Source organism: Lissotriton helveticus, chromosome 5_1 (assembly GCF_964261635.1).
Source record: "Lissotriton helveticus chromosome 5_1, aLisHel1.1, whole genome shotgun sequence".
NCBI lineage: Eukaryota > Metazoa > Chordata > Amphibia > Caudata > Salamandridae > Lissotriton > Lissotriton helveticus.
In genome coordinates, this window is record NC_136065.1 from 2,048,397,039 (window position 1) to 2,048,423,023 (window position 25,985).

The 25,985-nt window shown below is 49.2% G+C and overlaps 1 protein-coding gene across 1 annotated transcript in view; it reads right to left on the bottom strand.

Annotated features, from left to right (window-relative positions):
- Window positions 1–25,985, bottom strand: part of SKIC2 (SKI2 subunit of superkiller complex) — a 251,546-nt gene that overhangs the window by 145,852 nt on the left and 79,709 nt on the right. The window contains exons 7-11 of the mRNA XM_078645898.1: window positions 21,744–21,797; window positions 18,328–18,506; window positions 17,959–18,102; window positions 12,725–12,870; window positions 5,329–5,475 (exon numbers count right to left, since the gene is read on the bottom strand). Of these exons, the coding sequence (XP_078502024.1) occupies window positions 5,329–5,475; window positions 12,725–12,870; window positions 17,959–18,102; window positions 18,328–18,506; window positions 21,744–21,797 (670 nt within the window). The remainder of the gene's footprint in view (window positions 1–5,328; window positions 5,476–12,724; window positions 12,871–17,958; window positions 18,103–18,327; window positions 18,507–21,743; window positions 21,798–25,985) is intronic.

The window sequence follows — 25,985 nt, forward strand, 5'->3', positions numbered from 1 at the left end:
CAAGGCAATCCCGGATGCTCTCCCCATTAAAATCTCCTCCCCTCTCACAGGAGAAGAGGAGCTGAGTGTCGTCTGCATAGGACACGATCCGGGCCCCGAAAGACTCCGCCAGAGCCGCCAAAGGGGTCATAAAGATGTTAAAGAGGGTCGGGCTCAAAATAGAGCCCTGAGGGACCCCAACACCCAATGGCGGCATCACAGCAGAATCCGGCGGGGTCCAGACCGTTTGTCGGCGGTCGGCTAGAAATGAAGCAAACCAGCTGAGCACCGTCCCCCTGAGGCCTATCTCGAAAAGTCTCGAGAGCAGGCGATCATGGGGGACGGTGTCAAGCGCCGCCGACAGGTCCAACATGACCAGCATGGCCCTACCTCCAGAGTCCAAAACTCCTTTGATGTCTTCCGACACCTCCAGGAGTGCAGTCTCAGTACTGAGATTAGGGCGGAAGCCTGATTGGGAGGCATGCAAAAGCTCATGCCCTTCCAAAAAATTGGAGAGCACCATTTGAATGTGCTTCTCCAAGATTTTCATCAAGGCAGGCAAGAGAGAAATTGGTCTATAATTGACCAACGCCTCCGGGTCAAGGCCAGGCTTTTTCAGCAAGGGGATCACCATAGCCTGTTTCCAGGCTGATGGGACCAAGCCCTGGCTCAATGATGAATTAAGTAAAGGGTTGACCAAAGGATTTAGGACTTCCGCCATTCTAGAGAGGAACTTTACCGGACAAGGGTCCAGAGGCGAGCCGGACTTAAGAGCGCCCATGAGTCCTAACGACTCAGTGGCTGACAGGAGAGGGAAAACTGCCAGCGACGGGCCAGATGTAACAGCCAGGTGGAAGTCCTCCCTTATACAGGTTACACCTGCAGGCACCGCCCGATGGAGAGAGTCCTGGATAAGCTTAATCTTGTCAGTAAAAAACTTGGCAAGGTCCGCCGCCCAGGACTTTAAAGGCATATCGTGGGCGACATTCGAGCAGGGAGCTGTAAATTCCTTCACAATGGAAAAGATTTCCTTGCAGGAGTTAGAGGCAGCCTCTATTCTCCCAGCAAGGTAAACCCTTTTCCCAGAACGAATGTCCCGTTGATAGGCCTTCACCGCAGATTTATAAAGCAGTTTAGCCTCAGGATCGTATTGGGCACGCCACGCTCTTTCCGCCGCCCTGCAAGACTGCCGGGCAGACGCCAGTGTCGCCGTGAACCACGGGGCCGAGACCCGTTTCAAAGTAGAACAGGGGGCCATCACTGGGGCAAGGTCATCAAGTCTGTCCACTAGCCAGCCCTGCAGGGCTTCCAAGTCCTTCTCAAGATCACCTGTGCAAAGGCACGGGTGGTCAAGAGCTGCCTGCGCGAGCATTGCCGGTGTTACGGAGTGATAAGCCCGGTGGGCGCGTCGCTGTTGCTGAGACCCCATATTAACAGGTCTCATCGCGCCTTTGACCAGAAATTTGGCCAGCCAGTGATCAGACCACAGCACCGGAATTATCTCCTTCACCTCAAGGGGAATGGTAGAAAACACCTGATCCAGGGTATGCCCCTTCACATGGGTAGGTCCCACAAGAAACAGCGTTAAGCCCAAGGGGGCAGTAGCCTCCAAGAGTTTGGTGGTATCCGAGTCTGATGGAATATCCATGTGGAGATTGAAGTCTCCAGCGACAATGCACTGAGCCGCTTTCAGCACCAGCCCAGATAGGACAGACTCAAAGTCTTCAAAAAAAGTGCCCAAAGGGCCAGGTGGTCTGTACACCAACAAACCCTTAAAGGATTGGTGCGGTGCCAGGGTGATGGAAAAAGCAAGGGACTCTGAGCCCCGGATGTCATCAATCGGCAAGATGGAACAAACCACGCTTTCCTGCACCACCAGGGCCACTCCTCCGCCCCTACCCTTGGGTCTATCCTGCCTGTAGATGTTGTAGCCAGGAGGGATAGCCGCTGCCACATCAGGGTTGGAAAAATCCCCCAGCCAAGTCTCAGTTAACATGAGACAAAGGGGCTTTTCCAGCTCTAAGAGGTCATAAATCTCCTGCGCATGTCTGGCAAGAGATCTAGTATTTAGCAGCATGCAAAGATGGCCAGCATGCGCGATCGGTTTATTGGGGGAGGAAAACACGGTACAGGTCGGAAGCCAACCGCATCCTGGGCAGCAGCACTTACCCCTGAACCGACCAGGAAAAACGGTGCGGCAGCCCCCGTGAGGGGGGGGGGAGAGGGCGAAGTGAGCGTAACTCACCTGATGTATAGTGACGCCAAGAAGACTCTATGACGGAGTCAGGCGATAGTGGAGCCCCCGCCCGCCTCCGGGACGCTGACGGGCGCAGACGGGCTGGACTCTGGCGTGACTCCGGCGGTGATCCGGCGCAACCGCTGCGCGTGACCGCTGCGCGTAAACATCGCTCCTTAATAAACTGTCCGTCGCCTGCGCCACTAGACCGCCCCGCCCGGGCCCCTCACCCAATATGGCCGCCACTGAAGCCCAGGGCTCCCACAGCCAGCCCACAGGAGACCGGGACCCGCAAAACGCGGTGAGTCGACTATTATAGTGCAAATGAGGGCGCTAAAGTTTAAAAACAAGGGTTACCAGAATAAACAGTAAAGCAAATATTAAAACAGGTTTCTTTTAAAACGCGCTGCTAAATCGCGCATCAGATGAACACAGCGCCTGGAAGCGCTCTGGTAGGTCTCGCGCCCGCTTGCAGTTCAGCGGGACCAAGAATGGAAAGCATTGGTTCGTCTCGTGCCCCCGACCTGTGCTCCGCTACCCCAGAAAAGACCTGCACTGGTTCGTCTCGTGCTCCCGCCCTGTGCTCTGCTAGAGAAGACCTGCACTGGTTCGTCTCGTGCTCCCGCCCTGTGCTCTGCTATCCCAGAGAAGACCTGCACTGGTTTGTCTCGTGCTCCCGGCGTGTGCTCCGCTATCCAACAGAAGACGTGCACTGTTTTGTCTTGTGCTCCCATCCTGTGCTCTACTACCCCAGAGAAGACATACACTGGTTCCTCTCGTGCTCCCGCCCTGTGCTCTGCTACCCCAGAGAAGATCTGCACTGGTTCGTCTCGTGCTCCTACCCTGCGCTCTGCTACCCCAGAGAAGGAAGACCTGCACCGGTTTGTCTTGTGCTCTTGCCCTGTGCTCTGCTTCCCCAGAGAAGACCTACACTGGTTTGTATTGTGCTCCCACCCTGTGCTCTGCTTCCCCAGAGAAGACCTACACTGGTTTGTCTTGTGCTCCCACCCTGTGCTCTGCTGCCCCAGAGAAGACCTGCATTGGTTCGTCTCGTGCCCCCCGCCCTTTGCTCTGCTACCCCAGAGAAGATCTGCACTGGTTCGTCTCGTGCTCCCGCCATGTGCTCTGCTAGAGAAGACCTGCACTGGTTCGTCTTGTGCTCCTGCCCTGCGCTCTGCTTCCCCAGAGAAGACCTGAACTGGTGTGCCTCGTGCTCCCACCCTGTGCTCTGCTTCCCCAGAGAAGACCGCAAAAAACACAGTTGATGGACAGAATGTAGAACAATGTCATACATTCACCCCAGTACAAGGATCTGGGCCTAAATCCATCGTTTTTTTGCACTCCACACCACCCTGGGTTAGACACTGGCTATATGCAAATCAGCTCTGACCCTGTGCCTCATGGGAACAGTCCAGTCCGAACTACCAAGCCATGTCTTTCCCAGACCGGAATCAAGCATCCAAGGACCGGTTTCTGGCTATCAGCCTTCATCAGCCTGGATAGCTTGACTCCAGCCAGGTTCTGAACTGGGATGGTGCAGTGAGCTAAAAAACGGTGATGGATCAAGCCCTGATCTGTTGACTGGGTAGGAGTGTTCTGATTAACTCAGATACTCTTTCCATCACCACCCCCTTTTTGAAATATTTTGGCCACCACACGTGTGGAAGGGTATGCTCAGACGTGAGTCCCATGCTCACTGCACCATCAGGATTCAAGCAAGCCGGGCCGAAGACGGCTGTAATGCCAGAAACCGGTCCCCGGAAGCTTGTTTCCTTTCCAGTGAAGAATTGGCTTGGTAGTTTGGTCTGCCCTGTTCCCATGATGCACTGGGCCAGGGACAGACTAATTTGCATAAAGCCAGGTTCTGAACTGGGATGGTGCAGTGAGCTAAAAAACGGTGATGGATCAAGCCCTGATCTGTTGACTGGGTAGGAGTATTCTGATTAACTCAGATACTCTGTCCATCACCACCCCCTTTTTGAAATAATCCCCAGAGAAGACCAGCACTGTTTTGTCTTGTGCTCCTGCCCTGTGCTCTGCTAACCCAGAGAAGACCTGCACTGGTTTGTCTCATGCTCCCGCCCAGTGCTCTGCTAAAGACGACCTGCACTGGTTCGTCTTGTGCTCCTGCCCTGGGCTCTGCTAGAGAAGACCCGCACTGGTTCGTCTCGTGCAACATTCCGTCCATTATCTTGTGTGTTTTGCTGTTCCCCCTGTGTGGGAAGGGTATGCCCAGACGTGGGTCCCGTGCTCTCTACGCCACTGGAGTCAAGCTATCCTGGCTGATGACGGCTGATAGCCAGAAACCGGTCCTAGGATGCTTGATTCCGGTCCAGGGAAGACATGGCTTGGCAGTTCGGGCTGAACTGTTCCCATGAGGCACAGAGTCAAGACTGATTTGCAAATGGCCATGTCTGAACTGGGGTGGTGTGGTGAGCAAAATATCGATGGATTAAACCCAGATCTGTGACTGGGGGTGAATGTTTTGCCAATGTGCAACAATCCGTCCATCATCTTGTGTGTTTTGCTGTTCGCCCTATGTGGGAAGGGTATGCCCGGACGTAGGTCCCTTGCTCACTACGCCACTGGAGTCAAGCTATCCTGGCTGATGACGGCTGATAGCCGGAAACCGGTCCTAGGATGCTTGATTCCGGTCCAGGGAAGACATGGCTTGGCAGTTCGGGCTGGACTGTTCCCATGAGGCACAGAGTCAAGACTGATTTGCATATGGCCATGTCTGAACTGGGGTGGTGTGGTGAGCAAAATATCGATGGATTAAACCCAGATCTGTGACTGGGGGTGAATGTTTTGCCAATGTGCAACATTCTGTCCATCATCTTGTGTGTTTTGCTGCTAGAGAAGACCTGCACTGGTTCGTCTCGTGCTCCCCTGCTGTGCTCTGCTAGAGAAGACCTGCACTGGTTCGTCTTGTGCTCCCGCACAGTGCTCTGCTACCCCAGAGAAGACGAAGGCTTAGCACCGGCAGCTGCTTGTGCTCTCTCCTTCTTATGCTGAGATAATGTGGCTAATCCCTCCCACCAACCCACCTTCATGTGATATGCTCTGGACCTTGAGCACCGCCCTGCAGGGCCGCAGATCCCTGACAATCCTACCGTAAGATCTCTGTGGTCATGATGAGGCAGGAGCCATCAGGGTGGAGCTGCACATCCCCTGTCAGCAGCCCAACGTCCTGGAACGTGTTCTTGAAGTCTCTGAACTTCTGGTTCGACAGGGCCTTGATGGGCGAGGTGTAGATGGTCCTGAACATAAAAAGAGAATATTCACGAAAAGCCATTTCGGGTGAGTCTTGCACCATACAAACACACAACATTCCTATTGATGACACGTAATAGTTAATAATCTAAAAAGTCTGTGATTTGACAGTGTGCTATCTGCAACCGTTTCAAAAATCAGCAACGTACAGTTTTACTGTTACAAGGTGACCTGGTGAAACACACCCTATAAATCAAGGTACCATATGTGGCCAGATTTATGTTTCTAAATCAATCAATCAAGACATTTGTAAAGCGTGCTACTCACCCGTGAGGGTCTCAAGGCGCTAGGGGTTGCATGGGGGTGCTGCTACTGCTCGAACAGCCAGGTCTTGAGTAGCCATCTGAAGGTTAGTAGGTCTTCGATCTGCCGTAGGCGGATGGGGAGGGTGTTCCAGGACTTGGCGGTGAGGTAGGAGAATGATCTGCCACCGGTGGTCACTCTCCGGATGCGGGGGAACGGTGGCGAGGACGAGGGCGGCAGATCGGAGCTGACGGTTCGGGGTGTAGAAGGTGAGTAGTTTGTTGAGGTATGCTGGTCCTGTGTTGTGGAGTGCTTTGTGTGTGTGGGTGAGGAGCTTGAAGGTGATCCTCTTGTTGACGGGAAGCCAGTGCAGGTCTCTTAGGTGGGGTGTGATGTGGCTGTGGCGAGGGATGTTGAGGATCAGGCGTTGTGTATGCGTTGCAGTCGTTTCAGCACTTTGGCCGGGGCTCCCGCGTAAAGGGCGTTTCCATAGTCCAGTCTGCTGCTGACGAGAGCCTGGGTGACTGTTCTTCTAGTGTCGGTGGGGATCCACCTGTAGATCTTTAGGAGCATGCAGAGGGAGTTGAAACAGGAGGATGAGATAGCGTTGATTTGCTTGGTCATGGAGAGAGTTGAATCGAGGATGAATCCCAGGTTGCGTGCGTGGTCGGTGGGTGTTGGTGCTGCTTCCAGGGCGGTCGGCCACCAGGAGTCGTCCCAGGCAGAAGGGGTGGAGCCGAGGATGAGGACCTCCGTTTTGTCCGAGTACATCTTCAGACGGCTGTTCTTCATCCATTCGACGACGGCTTTCATTCCTTCGTGGAGATTGTTTTTTTGCGGTGAGAGGGTCCTTGGGAGTGAGAGGATAGTTGTGTGTCGTCGGCGTAAGAGATGATGTTGAGGTCGTGCAGTCGGTCGACGTGGGCGTGCGGGACCATGTAGATGTTGAACAACATCGGGCTGAGGGAGGATCCTTGGGGTACGCCGCAGATGATCTTGTTGGCTTCGGATCGGAAGGGAGGGAGGCGGATGCTCTGTGTTCTGTGGGGGAGGAAGGAGGTGGTCCAGTTCAGTGCTTTGCTTGGATTCCTGCGTCGTGGAGGCGAGTGCGTAGGGTGAGGTGACAGACTGTGCCGAAGGCGGATGATAGGTCCAGGAGGAGGAGGGCCGTGATCTCGCCGTTGCCTAGCAGGGCCCTGATGTCATCGGTGGCGGCGATGAGGGCCGTTTCGGTGCTGTAGTTGCTGAGGAACCACGACTGGGACGGGTCCAGGATGTTGTTCTCCTCGAGGTAGCGGGTCAGTTACTTGTTGACAGTTTTCTCGATGACCTTCGCCAGGAACGGGAGCAGGGAGATGGGCCGGAGGTTCTTGAGGTCCTTGGGGTCTGCTTTGGGTTTCTTGAGCAGGGCGTTGATCTCGGCGTGCTTCCAGCTCTCTGGGAAGGTCGTGGTTTCAAAGGAGATGTTGATGGCTTTGCGGAGGTGGGGTGCGATGGTGGCGCTGGCTCTGTTGACGATGTGGTGAGGTCACAAGTCTGATGGGGAGCTGGAGTGGATGGTGCTCTTGATTTTGATGGTGTAGTCGTTGATGTCGGTCCAGGTGAGTAGGGGGTCTTCGTGGGTGGTGGCTGTGAGGTCTAAGGTGTCGTTGGCTGCCGTGGTGTACTGGTTGTCGAAGCTGTCGTGAATGTCTACGGTCTTTCAGTGGAAGAAGGAGGACAGGGAGTTGCACAGGTCTTGCGAAAGTGGGATGTCTTTGGTGCTGGAGCTGGGGATGGAGAGCACAGTTCCCAACAAGCTGCGCGGGTGAGCGCGCGCGCAGAGAAGTCACCTTAAGCGCGCAGGTTACTGAATTTAGCGCGCACTCCAGCAACACCGTTCGCGCCGCCGCTTTTAAAATGCGAGCGGAGCGAAAAAGTGCCATTTCCTCGTTGCGGGACATTGAGAAAAAAAATCAGCCTCAAACACAGCGTGTGCTCTAGCACACGCTGTGTTTCACACTCTGCATTCCTCTGCATTCCTTTTCTTACACCGCACAGCTGCAGGGCTGATTGTGAACCTTTAGTATTCATGTTAATTGTAGCGCCCAGGTGCGCTGCCATTAACACGAATACTAATTCAAAGGACCTACAATCAGCCCCGCAGCTGTGCCCTGTAAGAATCGTCATTGTGCACTACTGAGGGGCTGTTTGTGAACCTTTGTGTTGCGTTGCTTTCCTCCAGCTCTCCTGTCTTGTAAGGGAGAGACGAACGATCATCAAGACCATTAGTAGACACATAACACAGACGACTGAATGTAGCTTACACGGACAGAAAAAATTAACACGATTTTTCAAAAAGTTATTGCTGGAGAAGCACATGGACCTTCAAAAATATTTTTGTAATGGTAAAACGGGCTGACCCACATTGATTCATGTTTTATACTATAGTGTGCCTAATAAAATGCGAATGACAAACATAACAGGCCATTGTGAAGAGAGCAGGTTGAAAGTCCTTATAAAAATAGTATATATATATATAATTTTAGTAAAATGGAAAGGCCTCGGTTAACAACCAAACTAAAACCAGGGAGCGACACCAGGGAGCAGGGACAGACACCGTGGAGCAGGGACAGACACCGTGGAGCAGGGACAGACACCGTGGAGCAGGGACAGACACCATGGAGCAGGGACAGACACCAGGGAGCAGGGACAGACACCGTGAAGCAGGGACAGACACCGTGGAGCAGGGACAGACACCGTGGAGCAGGGACAGACACCGTGGAGGACAGACACCGTGGAGCAGGGAAAGACACTGTGGAGCAGGGACAGACACCAGGGAGCAGGGACAGACACCAGGGAGCAGGGACAGACACCATGGAACAGGGACAGACACCATGGAGCAGGGACAGACACCAGGGAGCAGGGACAGACATCAGGGAGCAGGAACAGACACCAGGGAGCATGGACAGACACCAGGGAGCAGGGACAGACATCAGGGAGCAGGAACAGACACCAGGGAGCAGGGACAGACACCATGGAGCAGGGACAGACACCAGGGAGCAGGGACAGACACCAGGGAGCAGGAAAAGACACCAGGGAGCAGGGACAGACATCGAGGAGCAGGGACAGACATCGAGGAGCAGGGACAGACACCAGGGAGCAGGGACAGACACCAGGGAGCAGGGACAGACACCAGGGCACAGGGACAGACACCGGAGAACAGGGACAGACACCAGGGAGCAGGGACAGACACCAGGGAGCAGGGACAGACACCAGGGAGCAGGGACAGACACCAGGGAGCAGGGACAGACACCAGGGAGCAGGGACAGACACCGGGGAGCAGGGACAAACACCGGGGAGCAGGGACAGACACCGGGGAGCAGGGACAGACACCGGGGAGCAGGGACAGACACCGGGGAGCAGGGACAGACACCGGGGAGCAGGGACAGACACCAGGGAGCAGGGACACACACCAGGGAGCAGGGACAGACACCAGGGAGCAGGGACAGACACCAGGGAGCAGGGACAAACACCGGGGAGCAGGGACAAACACCGGGGAGCAGGGACAAACACCGGGGAGCAGGGACAGACACCAGGGAGCAGGGACAGACACCAGGGAGCAGGGACAGACACCAGGGAGCAGGGACAGACACCAGGGAGCAGGAACAGACACCGTGGAGCAGGGACAGACACCGTGGAGCAGGGACAGACACCGTGGAGCAGGGACAGACATCAGGGAGCAGGGACAGACACCAGGGAGCAGGGATAGACACCAGGGAGCAGGGACAGACACCAGGGATCAGGGACAGACATCAGGGAGCAGGGACAGACACTGTGGAGCAGGGACAGACATCAGGGAGCAGGAACAGACACCGTGGAGCAGGGACAGACACCGTGGAGCAGGGACAGACATCAGGGAGCAGGGACAGACACCGTGGAGCAGGGACAGACATCAGGGAGCAGGGACAGACACCAGGGAGCAGGGATAGACACCAGGGAGCAGGGACAGACACCAGGGATCAGGGACAGACATCAGGGAGCAGGGACAGACACTGTGGAGCAGGGACAGACATCAGGGAGCAGGAACAGACACCGTGGAGCAGGAACAGACACCGTGGAGCAGGGACGGACACCGTGGAGCAGGGACAGACACCGTGGAGCAGGGACAGACACCGTGGAGCAGTGACAGACATCAGGGAGCAGGGACAGACACCGGAGAGCAGGGACAGACACCGGGGAGCAGGGACAGACATCAGGGAGCAGGGACAGACATCAGGGAGCAGGGACAGACACCGTGGAGCAGGGACGGACACCGTGGAGCAGGGACGGACACCGTGGAGCAGGGACGGACACCAGGGAGGAGGGACGGACACCAGGGAGGAGGGACGGACACCAGGGAGGAGGGACGGACACCAGGGAGGAGGGACGGACACCAGGGAGCAGAAAGGCACCAAAAACGAGTGGGGCAGAGGGCAGAAGGGCACCAAAAACGATGGAACAGAGGGCAGAAGGGCACAAAAAACGAGTGGGGCAGAGGGCATTAGGGCACCAAAAACGAGTGGGACAGGGGGCAGAAGGGCACCAAAAACGAGAGGGACAGAGGGCAGGAGGGCACAAAAACGAGTGGGACAGGGGGCAGAAGGGCACCAAAAACGAGAGGGACAAAGGGCAGGAGGGAACCAAAAAGGAGTGGGACAGAGGGGCACCAAAATGAGTGGCATTTGGCGCCGCAGACACGCGAGGTTCGGTTCCTGGCGCACATAGCCATGGTTGCAGCGCACAGAAACCCTCCACTGCCGCACACAGAGGAAAAAAATTAGAGGGAACATTGATGGAGAGTTCCTTCACAATGTTGAATAGCTATGTGCTGTTGTGTGCGTTGTCGAGGCAGTCCTTGAAGGAGTTTTTTTGGGCGGATCGGAAGAGGTGATGATGTTGGCGCATGGCGTTCTTGTGGGCTGCTTGGTTTCCCGGTGTCTGTTCGTGGCGTCATTTATTCTCCAGCTTTCAGCAGTTTTGCTTGGAGGATTGGAGGTCCGCGGTGAACCAGCTGGTAGTCTTGTTGGTGCGACTGTTGGAGGGATTCTTGATCGGGTGAGGGTGTTGGCGCAGTCATCGATCCAGCGTCTGAGGTTGCTGGCGGCGGCGTCTGGGTCAGTGGGGTCTGTGGGTGGGCTTCAGGCGAGGGCGGTGTGTAGCTGGTCTTCGGTGATTTTTCTCCAGCAGCAGCTGGGGATCAGTTGGGTGGGGTGGTGCATGGTGGGCTTCTCGAAGGTGAAGTGGACGCAGTGATCATCGGTCCAGTGGACTTCGGTGGTGTGCTGAAGGAGATGTGAGAACTTGCAGAGAAGATGGGATCAAGCGTCTGTCCGGCGGAGTGGGTGGGAGTCATGACAAGCTGTTTGAGTCCAAGGTTGTCAAGGTTGTTGAGCATGGTGGTGGAGTTGGTGTCATCGTTGTTCTCGAGGTGAAAGTTCAGGATCCAGAGGAGGATGTAGTGTGTGGACGCAAGGGCGTGCGTGCTGACGAAGTCGGCGATGGAGTTGCTGAACTGTGGCGCGGGTCCGGGGGGCCTGTAGATCAGAGTTCCTCTGAGGGTGGTGTAGGGATCAGTGTTGATCTGGAAGTGCAGGTGGTTGCCGGTGTTGAGCGTGTCGTCAGAGTTGGTTGAGACCTTGAGGGTGGATTTATGGATGATAGCGATTCCTCCTCCTACTCCGTTGGTGCGGTCTCTGCGGGTGCTTTTGTAGCCGTCTGGGATGGCTATGGCGATGACGGGTGCCTAGTAATTTTCATCCAGGTCTCTGTCAGGAAGGCGACGTCCGGGGAGGACGTGTCGAGCAGGTCCCAGAGTTCGATGGCGTGTTTGAAAGGGAATGAAAGGAGGAGAAGGGTCCTTGGGTGCGCATCGGGCGGCTTGGAAGCAGAAGTGTGCTTGTCCTGTGTTGAATGCGTTGAGGGCACTGGCATCCTAGCGGAGACAGTCGCCGTGGCATTCGCCGGGGCCAGGGGGTCTGGCGCTGGGCACGGTCCGGGCGCAGACGTGCTTGCCATAGGCGCGCCTTTGGCACGCCTACTGCGCAGGGCCATGCAGGGGCTGCCATAAGAAGGGGAGATGGAAGGGAGGAGCAGCTGGAGAAGGGAGCGGGCGAATGGGTGAGCGGGCCGCAGGGGACACAGCGGTGGGAAAGCGGGAACGGCGAGCGGATACAGAAGGCAAACACGGACACAACAAAGCAGCAGGAATGAAAGGAGGTGAAAAAACTAGCACAATTAAACAATAACAACAATAGGCAAGACAGGCAAAACAAGCAAGTAAGTAAGCATGCGGCCTACAACTGGCCACCAGGGATGAGGCAGAGGTGGTAGCCTGCGGGTGGAGGCGGGCCTCGAACTGTCAGCAGCAGCAGCAGCTGGGCTCAGGACACAGGCACAGACCTGCGCGGCGTGGGGAGCGACCTGCCTTGAAAGAGGGTCAAGGGCTGCTCCCTTCCCTGCGCTGTGGCCGCCATAAGAAGGGGAGGTGGGAGGGAGGAGCAGCTGGGAGGAGGGAGGGGGCGAATGGGTGAGCGGGGGGCGGGGGGCGGGGGGCTGCAGGGGATGCAGGAGTGGGAACGGCGAATGGATATAGGAGGCAAAAACGGATCTGATTACAGATAGAAGTGTAATGGGAAAAACTTTACTGCAACAAAGAAAATGGAGGCAAACAGTGCAAATTCTGCAAACACAATCTACTAATCAAAGCAGAATTTATTATACAGACATTTATTAAGGAAAGTCTAAATGTTTTTTTGGGCGAGTACATCCTAAATGGAACAGTGTTCCTGTTTTTAGTAGGGTTCACATCATCACATTTTTATGGGTTTCCAAGGAAGGTGAAGAAGACTTAATCTTTTGGCTAATTTGAAAATGTGTTCTACTTTTTGTATCTCCATCACTCCTAGATGAACAATGCAGGTCTGTATGCGACACGCACACTGCTCCAATCATGCCTCCAGTCCCAATACTTACCGGGTCATGTGCTTCTGGGAGAGGGCGATGGCGTACTCGGCCACCACCGTCTTGCCTGCAGACGTGTGGGCTGCCACAAAGACAGAGTCATGATTCTCCAAGTGGAGGATAGCTTGCTTCTGAAAGACATCCAGCTCGAATGGCCACTACAGGGGACAGAGATGACAGAGGAATCAGCACTTCAACTCACACACAGAAAAGGCAGTCTTCTAAGTGAGGAGAAGAAAATCTTTGGGCAGGGCAGGAGACAAACAATCACAAGATAACACTAAGGAGTTCTATTACGGGTCTGGCGGTCCACGGACTGCCAGACTCGTTGGGGCACAGAGGTGGCAGTCTTTCAACCACCCTCCTACAATTAGGGAGGTCGGACCTCCACTGCCACACCTCAGCCACCAGGGAACCGCCATTCTCTGGTGGTGTTGCAAGGAGGCCGCAATATGCTTGGTGGGACCGCCGCAGTCCCGCCAAGCATATTATGAGTTCCCTCTCCGCCATGGTTTTCATGGCAGCTCCTCCTTCATGAAAAATGTGGCGGAGAGGTTTGTGCCTCTGAGCCTGGGGTGCATGCAGGAGGCACAACATCTATGCACAACAGTTCTTACACAGCATGGACTCTGCAGTCCATGGCATGCAGGAGCTGTTTTTAGCGTTCCCATTGTGGTGCCCATTTGCAGTGCACCAGCGTGGAAAAAGCCTGTCAGACAGAGGAAATAATCATAATCTGGCAGGCGGCCCAACCATGGGTTTGGCAGTGCGGCGGCGGGGAAGACCCAGTGCCGCACCGCCCAAACTCATAATCAGGCCCTTAGTGGGGATGTTGGATGGAGCACATATGCCATATAGAGCAAGAAGGCTTTATGCTGTGGGTTTACACATTATTTAGCATTGGTCTATCACAAGCCTGTCTATTGTTTGTGAAAGCCTGAAGGCTCCCATTCTGTTATTTCCAATGATGCTTACTCTGATTGCATTTATGCTAGTCACTGTCTAATGATATGCGGTGTACATTTTACACTAGGGTCTCCAACCTTTCCTATAGTAAAAGTTACCTCGAATCTTTGAAGAATATCCTGAGTTACTGCCTAAATATGTGGGTATATTAGATAAAGTTACATAAGGCCCAGAAAGTTAAACACCACCCCCTGAGACCCTCAGTCCTGCCCCAGTAAACATACAGAATTAATGGCAAAGGAGCTTTATCAGGTTTGCACGTGGGGTCCCCAAAGATCAGTTTTGTCCTTTCACTTTTCTTTAGGAATCATCTTAGAGAACAAAGTGTTTCATCAAGGCAAGTCGTCTCATTCTGGCAAAAAGCTGATCTTATAAAGAGCTAGGACCTGATAGACACACTCGCCGCCAATAATTACTCGGAAGTTAATTGATTTATGACCACAAACAAGAAAATTAGAAGGATCCTATTTAAATTTACATTGCTCGCCTAACCAGGACCATTAACAATCCTTATTTTTGCAGGGCATATACAAACTTCATTGCACTCTACCAATATAATATCATTGCAACGTGTGCCTGTCAAGCAATCATAGCACACAAATGAATACATGGAGAGATTGGTTTAAGACACTAAGCACTTTTAAAGAAAAGAAAAAAGAAGAGAAGAAGAAAGCAATGAAGAAAGAGAGGAAGTGGAGAAACACAGGAAGGGGAGAAAGAAGGGAATGAGGGAAAGAAAGGGGGGGGAGAAATAAAGAAAATAAAGTGAGGAAAGGGAGGAAGAAAGGTAAGAGAAAAAGAAAACAGTTAGGAAAAAGAGGAAAGCTGGAATAAGATATAAAAGGAGAGAAACTGATATAGAAATAAATGGACAAAGGAAGAAAGAAGCACACAAATAAAGGAAAGAAATAAAAACAAAGGAGAGAAATAAAAACCAACGGGAAGAAAAAAGGAAGAGAAAAAGAGTACACAAAGAAGAAAATGAAAGAAAGGAAAAGGATAAAAGCAGAGGAAGGAGTGACAAATGCCATTAAGAACAAAAGAAATGGTTGTAGGAAAAGAAAGAAGGGAAAAACAAAACAAAGAAAAGGGGCAAAGAAAAACTGAAAAGGAGGAAAAAGAGCAAGAACGTTAACAAAACTAACAGAAAATCAACAGAAAAAGACACAGCATTGGGAAGGATAGGACGATAGGAGAAAAAGGGAAAGAAAGAAAGCAAGGAACAGAAAAAGACAGTAAAAATAGCTTGAAAATAAGAGAAACAGGGCAAGATAGAGAAAAAGAAGGAAAGGAAACAATTAGACACAGAAGAGAAAAAAAATTGAGAAAAAACACAAAAGAAATGGAGAAAGGAGGAGATAAAACAAGCATTGGCATAGCCAATAGGTCTCGCCTTTGGGACCTTATAAGTGTTTGGTTATCCAGCACAATATCCTTGGTGCATCAACTGTTGCATGGCTAAACACTTATAAGGTACCAAAGGCGAGACCTATTGGCTATGCCAATGCTGGTTTTATTTCAGATTCACCCCCTCCCCCCGGATATGCTCACTGACTAAGGTACGAGCCTGGAAGGGGGTAAGGAGAGTGCCAATGTTACTGTGGAACAGTCACTGGTATAGGACGCACGCCGGTGAGACGTCACATTATCATTCTGGAGATATAACTAGATGAAGTAAGAAAATTATGGTCTCTGAAATAACACCCTTTTCTGTTCTCACAGGTAAAATATTAAAGCCAATAGAAATTTAGGAAGATCACGTGGCTGCGAAAGTTAATTGTTGTTAGAGAGAGGGGCTGTGCTTTATGATTTTCTAAGTGAACTTTGAACAACTTAAAAACAAGTCAGCAACTCTAGAAAGTACGGAGTCAATCACACGAATCTCTCATTACAGACTCTGACTCAGGCAGACCCCCCAGGATATAGCGGCATGGACTAGCAAATTTAGCGGCACAAAAATGGAAATGTAGCGGCACAAATATGGAAATTTAGCGGCAATTTTGCGGCATTTTATTTGGCCATATTTCCTACAACAAACACAGATATCTTAGTTTTTTTCGTTATTTAACAACATGAAGCTATGTAGGTATACTAATGTAAGCATTTCTCCCTAGAAACACTCTTGATTGTGGGTTTAAGTAATTCCCTTTTCCTACAGCTTGACAGTTACACGAAATGAATGTCCACAATGTAGTGGTAAAGCTCTGGTTTAGGGGTTACTTTTTGTTAAAACCTCCTGAACCTCCATCTCTCCCTTCATTCTCTGCTCAACCTGCCCTTCTTTCTGTACTTGGCCTTTCCATCCTACCTTCTCTCTTCCTTCCTCCTTTCCTCTCCTCTCCCATCCCCTACCCCTCTTCTCCTCTCCTCCTCTGCCGGTCACCCTCCCCAGCCCAGCCCGCCCCTCCTCTCCTTAGCTCCACTTGCTTCATGTACTCTCCTCCCCTTCTCTACCCTTCCCACTACCCTCCTCTCCTCCCCTCCCCTCAATTCTCCTCTCTCTACTCTTCTCTCTCTTCTCTCCTTCTCCTCCCTCCCTCCCATCCTGTCCCCTCCCCTCCTCAGCTCTCCTCTCCCTCTCTTCCCTCCCTTTCTTCCCGTTTCCAGAAGGGGCCCTGGCACTCGTCTCGCAGGCCTCAGTCAGTTTTCCAGGCCTTATCTTCAGAGGTGCGAGCCGGCAATTAGTCTGCGTGAGAGTTTTTATGAAGGACAACATAAATAGAATAACTTCAAGTGTGAAGTTATTGCAAGATAGAAAAGTTGAGGTGGTCACAGTGACGACGTGACACACTAACACTCACCAAGCTAAATCTCACAACAACAACAACAACCAAAATAATATTAATCACAAAGGCGAAACTGAAAGCATTTAACAATGCTTCTTATCCCTTATTGTGTCCTTTGCACCAGGCATTTCACTGTTTTCAACCTTCAGAGAGGCCGGGTCGGCCTTGCACATCTGTATGTTTCACAGGGTCACTAAGCTGGGAATAGCTCCTCAACCACTCGAGGCCCCTGTTTGAGTGACCACCGCATTAGCACCTCACCTTCCTGAATAAAGCTTTGTTTGCTACAGTCCTGCTGCTTGTACCCCCGATTCTGCTGCCTTCACGGATTTATCAAGGATGAGCAGAACAGCTACCGCAGGGGCAGAAACGTCAGCAGGCATGGTGTGTTCCACGCATGGAAGACACGGAGAGATAATAGCTGAAGGTGAACCTTTTCTGTTTGCCTGGCATAAGCCCTCTGGAAATGACTGCGCCTGATGAAAATTCCACACGCCCCACATAGAAGAGTCCTTGACCCCCTTCCAGCACATGGTCTAGCGTGACTGTGTGCGCGCCGGTGACATGGCTGTACTGCGCCTGGGGGGGCACAGTTAGCATTCGCCCTGATCGCCCATCAGGGCCTTTCATTCCCATATTGACCCTCGGCTCCAGGGGAGAGGGCGGGGGCTCGCCCCAGTCACCGGGAGGGTCTCCAGCGGGGAGCCAGGCGCGGGAGGGGCACTTCAAAGCCCTTCACAGTGAGCTGCTAATGCCCCATTAAGCCCGGAAAGTTATTCTTTTGTGTCCTTCCCGCCCGCCCCAATAAACAATGTAAGTGGGCCCCCAGGATATGGCGGCTTTTGTAAAAACGCCGCGATTTCAACAAAAGTGCCAATTTCGTGGGCACTTTTGTAAAAATCGCGGCATTTTTACGAAAGTGCCGATTTCGCGGCAAATCGCGAAATCGCGAAATCGCGATATCCTGGAGGGTCTGCTCAGGTAGTATACTAATCACTCTGACTACTGATCGGTCATTTGGAGTCTTTTTTGTAATTTATGTTTTGAAGGGAGGATATACTCCAAGTAAGATTACGTCTCTGACCCTCCAAATACTGGGACATTTCCTGGGATTCTTATGTGTTAATATTTAAAGTGAGAGGCACCTGTCTTGTTGTTAGTGTATACATATACATTGTATGGCCAGCAAGACACACCCCTGCTCTTTTCGGCGCACATGTTTCTGCTGTCGTGAAACACTTCTTGCTGCCAGTCTATTAGCGTATTTGGAGGTAGGTAATTATCTATTTAGATTTCATTTCACCAATGGAGGTGGAAAGTGCAGGTGTGAAGCGCAATCATGGCAAGATTAGAAATGTGCCTCACCCCCCTCCTTAAATTACACAGATGTGAGGTGGGACTGCAGAGAGTTGCTGAAAGCATGGAGCCTGCCCTGTGAAGGATGCAGAGGTGGCAGCAGAGGAAACAAGAGGACATTGTTGCCTTATCACTTACCCGAAAGGCAGGGTCTGGGATACGCTTGTAAAAGTCATCCACTGGGCAGCTGATGTCCACTGGGACAGCCCACTGCTCCTGCAGGACTGGGGCAGGCTCTTCTGGGCCCTTAGTCTGGGCAGGTTGGGAGCTGGTGACCGATGTCTGGAAGCGTTGGAAAAGAATGAGAAGGAAAAATAACAGCACAGTTCATTCTGAGATCTCATTTTCTACTACACCTAGAAAGTATATAGTCCTTCTCTGCTAAATAAATAAACACTGAAAGGCATGCTTCTAAGCACCCTAGAGAAGTGAGGAACTACTTTGATCAGGCAATGACCCTAGACACTGCCACCAGCTAGCCTGACCCATGATTCCAAGAAGCCTTACTTGTAACACAAGATCGTCTAGACTGTTGGTCCTGTGCAGTGTAGTCTTGGTCTCTTCAGGCACCTTTTCCTGCGGTGGTTTCTTCTCCTCCTCCTCATCGCTCAAGTCTCCAAACTCAAAGTCCTCCAAAGCACCAAGCAGGTTGGTAAGATTGAGCAGAGTGGGAGAAGCCTGTGCTTCTGGTTGGGAGAAGTCAATGAGGGAGAATCAGTGGAAATCATACCGAATATTGAAAAGGTAATTCATAACAGCCACAAGAGAACATAGACATGACCGAAACAGATCAGCAGAATTCAGATGGTACATTACGCTTACGACATGTTGCAAAACCAGGAGGAATAAGATAAAGGTGAGAGGTTTATGTCCTGATCCAACCCTCTTCCGAGGCCTGGAAGAAAAGGTTAGGAGGGAGTGTTGAAGAGCAGGTTTGTCTCTGTGGGTTGGAATACAGGATTAATCACATAAAGGACAAACTGGTCTTCAGGGGGCCAACAGTTCAACTTACAGGTATATGTTAGCCAACATTTCTTTCTTATTATTTTAATGCTGTTTTTTTATTTTTAGAAGAGTGGACCAGGCCAGTTCATCAGTAGAGTAATGAATAATGTCAAATACAATACATTAATATAATAGCTCTGCAATGCAGACCCAATGTAAACATGCATCATACTGGTAATAAATCACTTGTATAAATATATCACTACAGCGTATCGCAACAAGACAACATGGTGTCTGCTTGCTTTGCGATACCACCCTCTTGCATGGCATCAGATTAAATTAGCTAGAAGAGAAGGCAGTTGGCAGGATAGTTAAATATTTGTGTCTGGAAAGTTTCCAGATTGATAACGCACTGGCAGGAAAACACCTCAGCACTATGCCAGAACAAGCCATGGGTCTCGATGCCTGCGAGTACTCATATAGCATACAAACATTATTTCAGTTCTATTATTATCATTACGGAGGGCATCTCTTTTGCCAACAAACCACAAAAAACACTGAGTGGTCTCCGGAAATTGCATGAGTTAGGAGGTATTACTTGACTTGTGCTATTCATACCCCTCTCCCTTAACCCCTCCTCCAATCCAAAGAGTACTACACTTCTGAGAATATTCAACCTTTGAACTACACAAGTACTCCCAGTCCTTGGGAAGGATGGAATGTCAATCAATCGATCAGGGAATTCTAAGCGCGCTACTCACCCGTGAGGGTCTCAAGGCGCTGAGAGGGGGAGGGCGGGGTGGGAGTCCGCAGATCTGTTTAGCTGAAGAGCCAGGGCCTGAGGGTCTTCCTGAAGGTGTTCAGGGAGAGGGCGAATCTGATGTCTGCCGGTACCTCGTTCCAGGTTTTGGCTGCAATGTGAGAGAAGGATCTTCCGCCTGCTCTGGCTCTGTGGATGCGCTGGGTCTCGGCCAGTGCGAGGTTGGAAGATCGGAGGTTTCTTTTGGGTATGTGCAAGTTGATTCTGTCGTTGATGTATTTGGGTCCGTTGTTGTGCAGGCATTTGTAGGCGTGAGTTAGGATTTTGAAAGTGACTCTTTTCTTCGTAGGTGTTGGCTGATGTATTCGTGTCAGGGGATGCCGAGGACGAATCTGGCGGTGGTGTTCTGTATTGTCTGGAGTTTGCGGAGAAGGGACTTGTTGATGCCGGCGTAGAGTGCGTTTCCATAGTCCAGTCTGCTGATGAGGAGGAGTGCGTGGGTGGGTGACTGTCATCCTTGACTCAGGGGGGAGCCCCTTGAAGGTCTTGCGGAGGATGCAGAGGGTGTTGAAGCAGCTGGAGGTGACGGCGTTGACCTGTCAGTTCATGGTGAGTGATGAGTCGAGTACGATGCCGAGGTTCGTGGCGTAGTCTGAGTTGATAGGTGGGCTTCCAAGGGTGGTCGGCCACCAGGTGCTGTCCCATGCAGAAGGGGTGCTACCTAGGGCGAGGACTTCTGTCTTCTCGGCGTTGAGCTTCAGGCAGCTGTTGGTCATCCAGACTGCCATGTCTTGCATTCCTTTCTGGGAGTGGAGCGTGCTACTGTAATACCCAATTTTAAGTTCCTAGGTATAGGAATGCATAAATTACAAGAAGAGACATCAAAATGAATCTGTCAGTATGTGCCTGAATCTGCGGAGAAGCAGTCACACCAGACTTGCCCTGAAAGCACTCCATTGGCTCCCAGTGGACACAAGGCCCCTTTCAGCAAATAAATAGATCTATGTAGAAACAAGCACCTCGCTAGGAACGAAACAGGATCCCAAGCTCGATGACAGCGCTTTTCATCACCCAAACAGTCTTCAGACAGATTAAAGATGGAGGGAGGATCCCGGGATTCAGGGCACCAGTCAGTGGTGTGCCATGTAAACATGTCTGAATTCACAAGCAAACAGGTTCTTCAAGCAAAGTCTGAAAACTGAACTCTTCCATCTTCTCACACTGTACTTTTTTGCTTTTGTGTTCTAAATCTTAAGTAAGCACTCACCGTATTGAGGAATTTCAAACGTTTTTACACTCCAAAATCTGTCAATTGTTTTTATATCTAGTGACTATTACCTTCGAATAACTATTAGTAGGTAAGATAGAAGAACTTATCACTACAGTTTGCATTCTTGAAGAATAGCAATGAGAGTGATTTAAAGGAAAATATCAATAAATAAAAAACAGTGGAGGCAAGTAACCAATAAGCTACTGTTGAATATGCATAAAGTAGAGATTCATGTAGGTTCTGTAGCCTTGAAAAAGCAAAAGGATTTACAAACATCTGATGGCTGGAAATCGAAACTATTTAATTAGTGTTTTTATAGTAAACATTACCAAGACATAAGATTCACCCTATACATTTTGGAAATAAAGAATATGAATGAACACAATTACAATAGGCTGGTACAAATGGGGTATAAGTGCAAACACGGAAGCACTGCATTCTTTGCTCTCAATCAACGTTAGTACTGACATGATCTAAGGCAGACCCATTTAGACTATAAAACTACAAAATTAATAAAACTATAAAAGAAAAAGAAGGAGATCTCGTGAATCTAGATATCTGCTACTAGGTTTGCAAGTATAGAGAAAACTGTAGTGGTAGTGGACTGGGCTAAGAGGTTACTTTAGGCTCCATTATTGCACATATGCTAGTGACTAAAGTGAGGCATGTCTAATCAAACATGTAGGAAATGAAAGCAACAGAACATGTTACCATATCTTAAGTCAATTGAATATCAATTTAAATGTTAGCTCATAGGTACAAATCGTGCCTAGGTGCTGAAATGTAAATTAATATAGGTGAAGGCTGTCCAACACTACACCGTTCATAGATTTCCACCCCTATCAAGTGACTGAAAAGTATTTACAAAGAGAACACAAGTCTGGAGTGACCAGCAGTGCTCGCCCAGTGACACCACAGCCCCAGAAATGTGAAACAGCTTTCTTTTACCTTTCTGCTTGAAGTTCATTCCCTTCTTCCAACCGGGAGGAACAGTCAGTAGATCTGTGAAGGGAGATGGTGGAAGAGAAAGATATCAGATGTGTTGAATGACCTCCTATCAAACTAGTCGGTTTCTGGGATGTTCACCCTTACAGAGCGAGTTCCTGGTAGGCAGAAACCTCAATATCATTACGTTAACATGTTTTCAGGACTGCCACACCACCACCAGAATACACAGTAGTCATCGTTGCCTATGTCCATACTAATTCCTGGATGTATTCTCATGTGCTACAACTTATTCCTTCCAAGACAGAAGTAATTTTCTTTCTTCTGCCTTCTATTTGGATTGGTCTTCCTTCCTCTACCCCCATAATTCTCTTTCTGCTCATATCCAGGAATGATCTTTGAGTCTAGCATATTTCTATTGTTTCTTCCACCTGGGACTTTTAACAGTGCCACCATCGTAAGGTTCGAATGCTCCCAATATTTCAAGCCACCAAATCTCTCATAGTCACTCTTTTTCCATCCCTCCTTGATACTGTTCTGCCCTGATATATGCTATCCTGTCCATTCAGTTCCTCTCACAAAATTGATAGTTTACTTTGCCATTCAATTCAATTATCATCTTTATTTCGGCACAATTCGCTCCATAAAAGATACATGGATCAACAATGTAATTAAAATCCAAATATAAAATAATTCAAACATTCAATATGTGGTACAATACATGGAAGGGCAGGAACATCGTATCATGTAATACTATGTTAAACACATTGATTGATTAAGTTTAGCACAGTGTCATAGGGGCAATAGGATAATAGAATCATATACACCTAATACAACCAGTTTTACAATTTACAACCATTCCTATTTCGGGTGAAATTTATCGAAAAAAGGAATTTACTGATACTAAATACTATTGTTCTTCTAGTATCAGATTTGACAATTCTAAGGGCCTCCTTGCAAGTTCTTATGCCCAGGAGATTACATAAAGGTTTAATCCATTTCCTTCTTACCACAACATAAGCAGGACAAAAGAAGAAGATGTGCTGTTCATCTTCCTTGACATTATCTTGACACATAATACAGACGTCACTTTTGGTGGCATCATTACTTTCCACATTAGCATCCCTAGTCCATCTAAACAAGGTTGTGTTATGCATAAGAATGCCATACCTAAATTTCATAAAAAGGCTTTTGGCTAACGGTGGCTCAATTTCATCAAGAAAATGCTCAAAACAAGGAGTATCCTTGAAAACCAGAAAATTATTGGTTAGTGTTCCACCTTTGTGCTCATTCGCCATAATATATGCAATGTATCCCCAAAAAACAGTTTGCACTAATTTTTTAGCGTTTTGCGGTAAATTTCCCGGCGTATCCCAGAACTGAGGCAACCTAATTTTCTTGAACCAGAAACGGACGTGCTTAAGCCAGGGGTTTACGTTTAGCACGTCGAGGCTCATTATTTCTATTAGACCATTCCTATATTCTATGAGTTCCGGTATAGACCAGATTCTCACCCAAAAACTTAAGGGCCTAAGGATGGAATAATGGTCTGTACGTTTCATGGTCGAAACCATCATCAATGGAACTAAAGGAGTGCCGTTCGGCATCTTCACAAGATTTCTCAGGAATTTGTTTTCGCTAATTGCAAATGCATTCTTAGACATTGGCCCCCAGATTTCCGCCCCATACAAAGCGGCAGGCTGTGCCTTGAATTTAAATATCTCAAGAGCCAGTGTTATGGCTTTACTAGTACTCTTACCATGCTTTTTTATAATTGGGATGGTATTCTGTGTTAGTGTTAATTTGCTCTTCTCTACCTGTGTCTTCCATGTAAATTTGGAATCAATAGAGACCCCCAAGTAAATAAAACTCTGGACTGATTCTAGTTTTTGACCATTAAGTACCAAGTTTGGCGTTTGTATTTTTTTTTTAGAGTTTAGGGCCATGTATTTAGGTTTTTTTACATTTATCTCTAGCCCCTTTTTGTCGCAATACTGTTTGAATGAGTGCAAGAGCGCCTGAAGACCTTTGGGAGTTTGTGAAATCAAAATGGTGTCGTCCGCAAATAACACAGCGGGGACCTTTTCACCATTCAATTTAGGGGAGTCGTTGGTGCAGCCTAACAGATGTGTGGGAATATCATTCACATATAAGAGCGTTGGGGCCAATACACAGCCCTGATAGACCCCACGCTCAATTGGAATATGCTGCGTAAGTTCCCCGTTAGGCCCCCAACGTACCTTCGCAAAATTCTTAGCATGCAACTTTATTATCAAGTTAAGCAGAGAAGGTGGCAACCCTTGCGCATGCAAAGTATCCCAAAGAAGATCTCGCGGAACCAGGTCAAACGCTGCTCTAAGGTCTACAAATGCAACATAGAGATGACCCTTCCTCATGTGCACGTATTTCCAATAGAGACAGCATAACCTAAAGACTTGGTCCACCGTGCTTACACTCTTTCTAAACCCTGCTTGGAACTTGGTAAGTATCGAATTATCCTCCAACCATAAATTCACTCTGGCTAAAATATGCCAAGAGTAGATTTTCTGCAAAATATCCATTAAGCTGATTGGACGATAATTTGCTGGATCCGACCTATCGCCCTTCTTAAAAATTAAAACAATCTCTGCACCCCTCCAACTATCCGGAAAATCAACCCCAGATGCCAGTGTGTTACATAAGTAGTTTATATAGGGTGCCCACACGCATAAATCGTGTTTATATAAGTCACCTGGGACCTTATCGAGCCCTGGTGCTTTACCATTTTTTACCGCATTAATTGCTGTTTCTGTTTCCTCTAAGCTAAAATCAAGTTCAGTTGTAGAGGGAATTAACCACGGAGCATCCTTCCTTTCAGTAATGGCTAAATCAGGTTTTTTAAATAGCTCAGTGAAGTGGGTAACCCAAGTCTGTTCATCTAAATATATGTCTTTTACTATTTTTCCTATATGGTTACCATTCGCTACCAGTCTCCAAAAACCAACGTTACCTTTTAATTTGGCAGCTACCAACAGGTCTGCCCAACTTGCTTCTTCCCGGGTTTTTCTTTCAACCTCCTGTATCTGCTTATAATCCTTCCATGCCAGCCTAATATCCGCAGAATTTTTTGTTTTTACTGCCGCTAGAAGGGTAGCTTTTGTTTGCCTACAGGTCTTGCCATACCAGGGCTTACTATGCGATAAGTTATTTATCTTTTGATGCGCTTTTTTAGGCATTTTTGTCACTAAGTTTTTAAGTAGCGCAAAGAACTCATTGTGGACATCCATAAAGTTCATTGGGCTTTCAGCCTCCAATGATGCAGTTACGTAAGGGGAAAACATATTGGCGAAAAGTGTATACATTTCCGCCAGGATCTCACCATGCTCCAATATGTGTGACCATCCTAATACACGCCTATTGTTACTAACTAAGATTTCATCACACCTTGCTGTTTGGCTATCAGTAATACTATCAATGCCAACCCCGACCCCATTAAACAGACTAGGGTCAAATGATAGGTCCAGTGGATAATGGTCACTTTCAGACCTCTTTTTGACCTCCAGATCGATCATATAGTGCCAAATATCCAGGGAAACAATTATAAAATCTAAATTACTTTTTGAGTTATTCCTTTGGAAGGTTGACTTTTTTAATATATCCCCCGGAAGGCGGCCATTACACGCCCTTAAGCCGTATTCAGCTGCCAACTTCATTATCTGAACTGCTAAAACTGAGCAATGTACAGGGTCTATATTTTCTAGCAAAGGTATATTGTTTGCACTATCCTCTTCCTCAAATATGTCTTCCAGGCCGAGGATTGGCTCATAACTACGATTCAGATCCCCAGCAATAATTACAGGGTGCTTGTCCACCATCCTATCAAGGAAGTAATACAGGATTGTGGTGGTAGTGTTTCTCAAGAGTGAGAAAACGTCCGCACATATGAGCAATACAGTTCTCTACACACGTATACGTGTAATGTAAATTATATACAATTCTTAAGGTGAGGTGCTCTATCGTCCTGTCAAACACCCACCACCAGGAGTGTTAAATTAGCAAAGAACACGAATTTCCTGCTAATGTTAAGTATTACAGAAAAAAAACAGGCGTTGTTCAGGCACTCTCACAGAATATGTAACGATCCAAGTAATTAACACAGGTTTATAAAATACAGTTCATTGATAGGAAATGAACTTCCAAAGTACGGGTCCAGAGCCAAGCGTTAGACTTCAAATCTTTATTTCATAGACATTAAAAATATTTCCA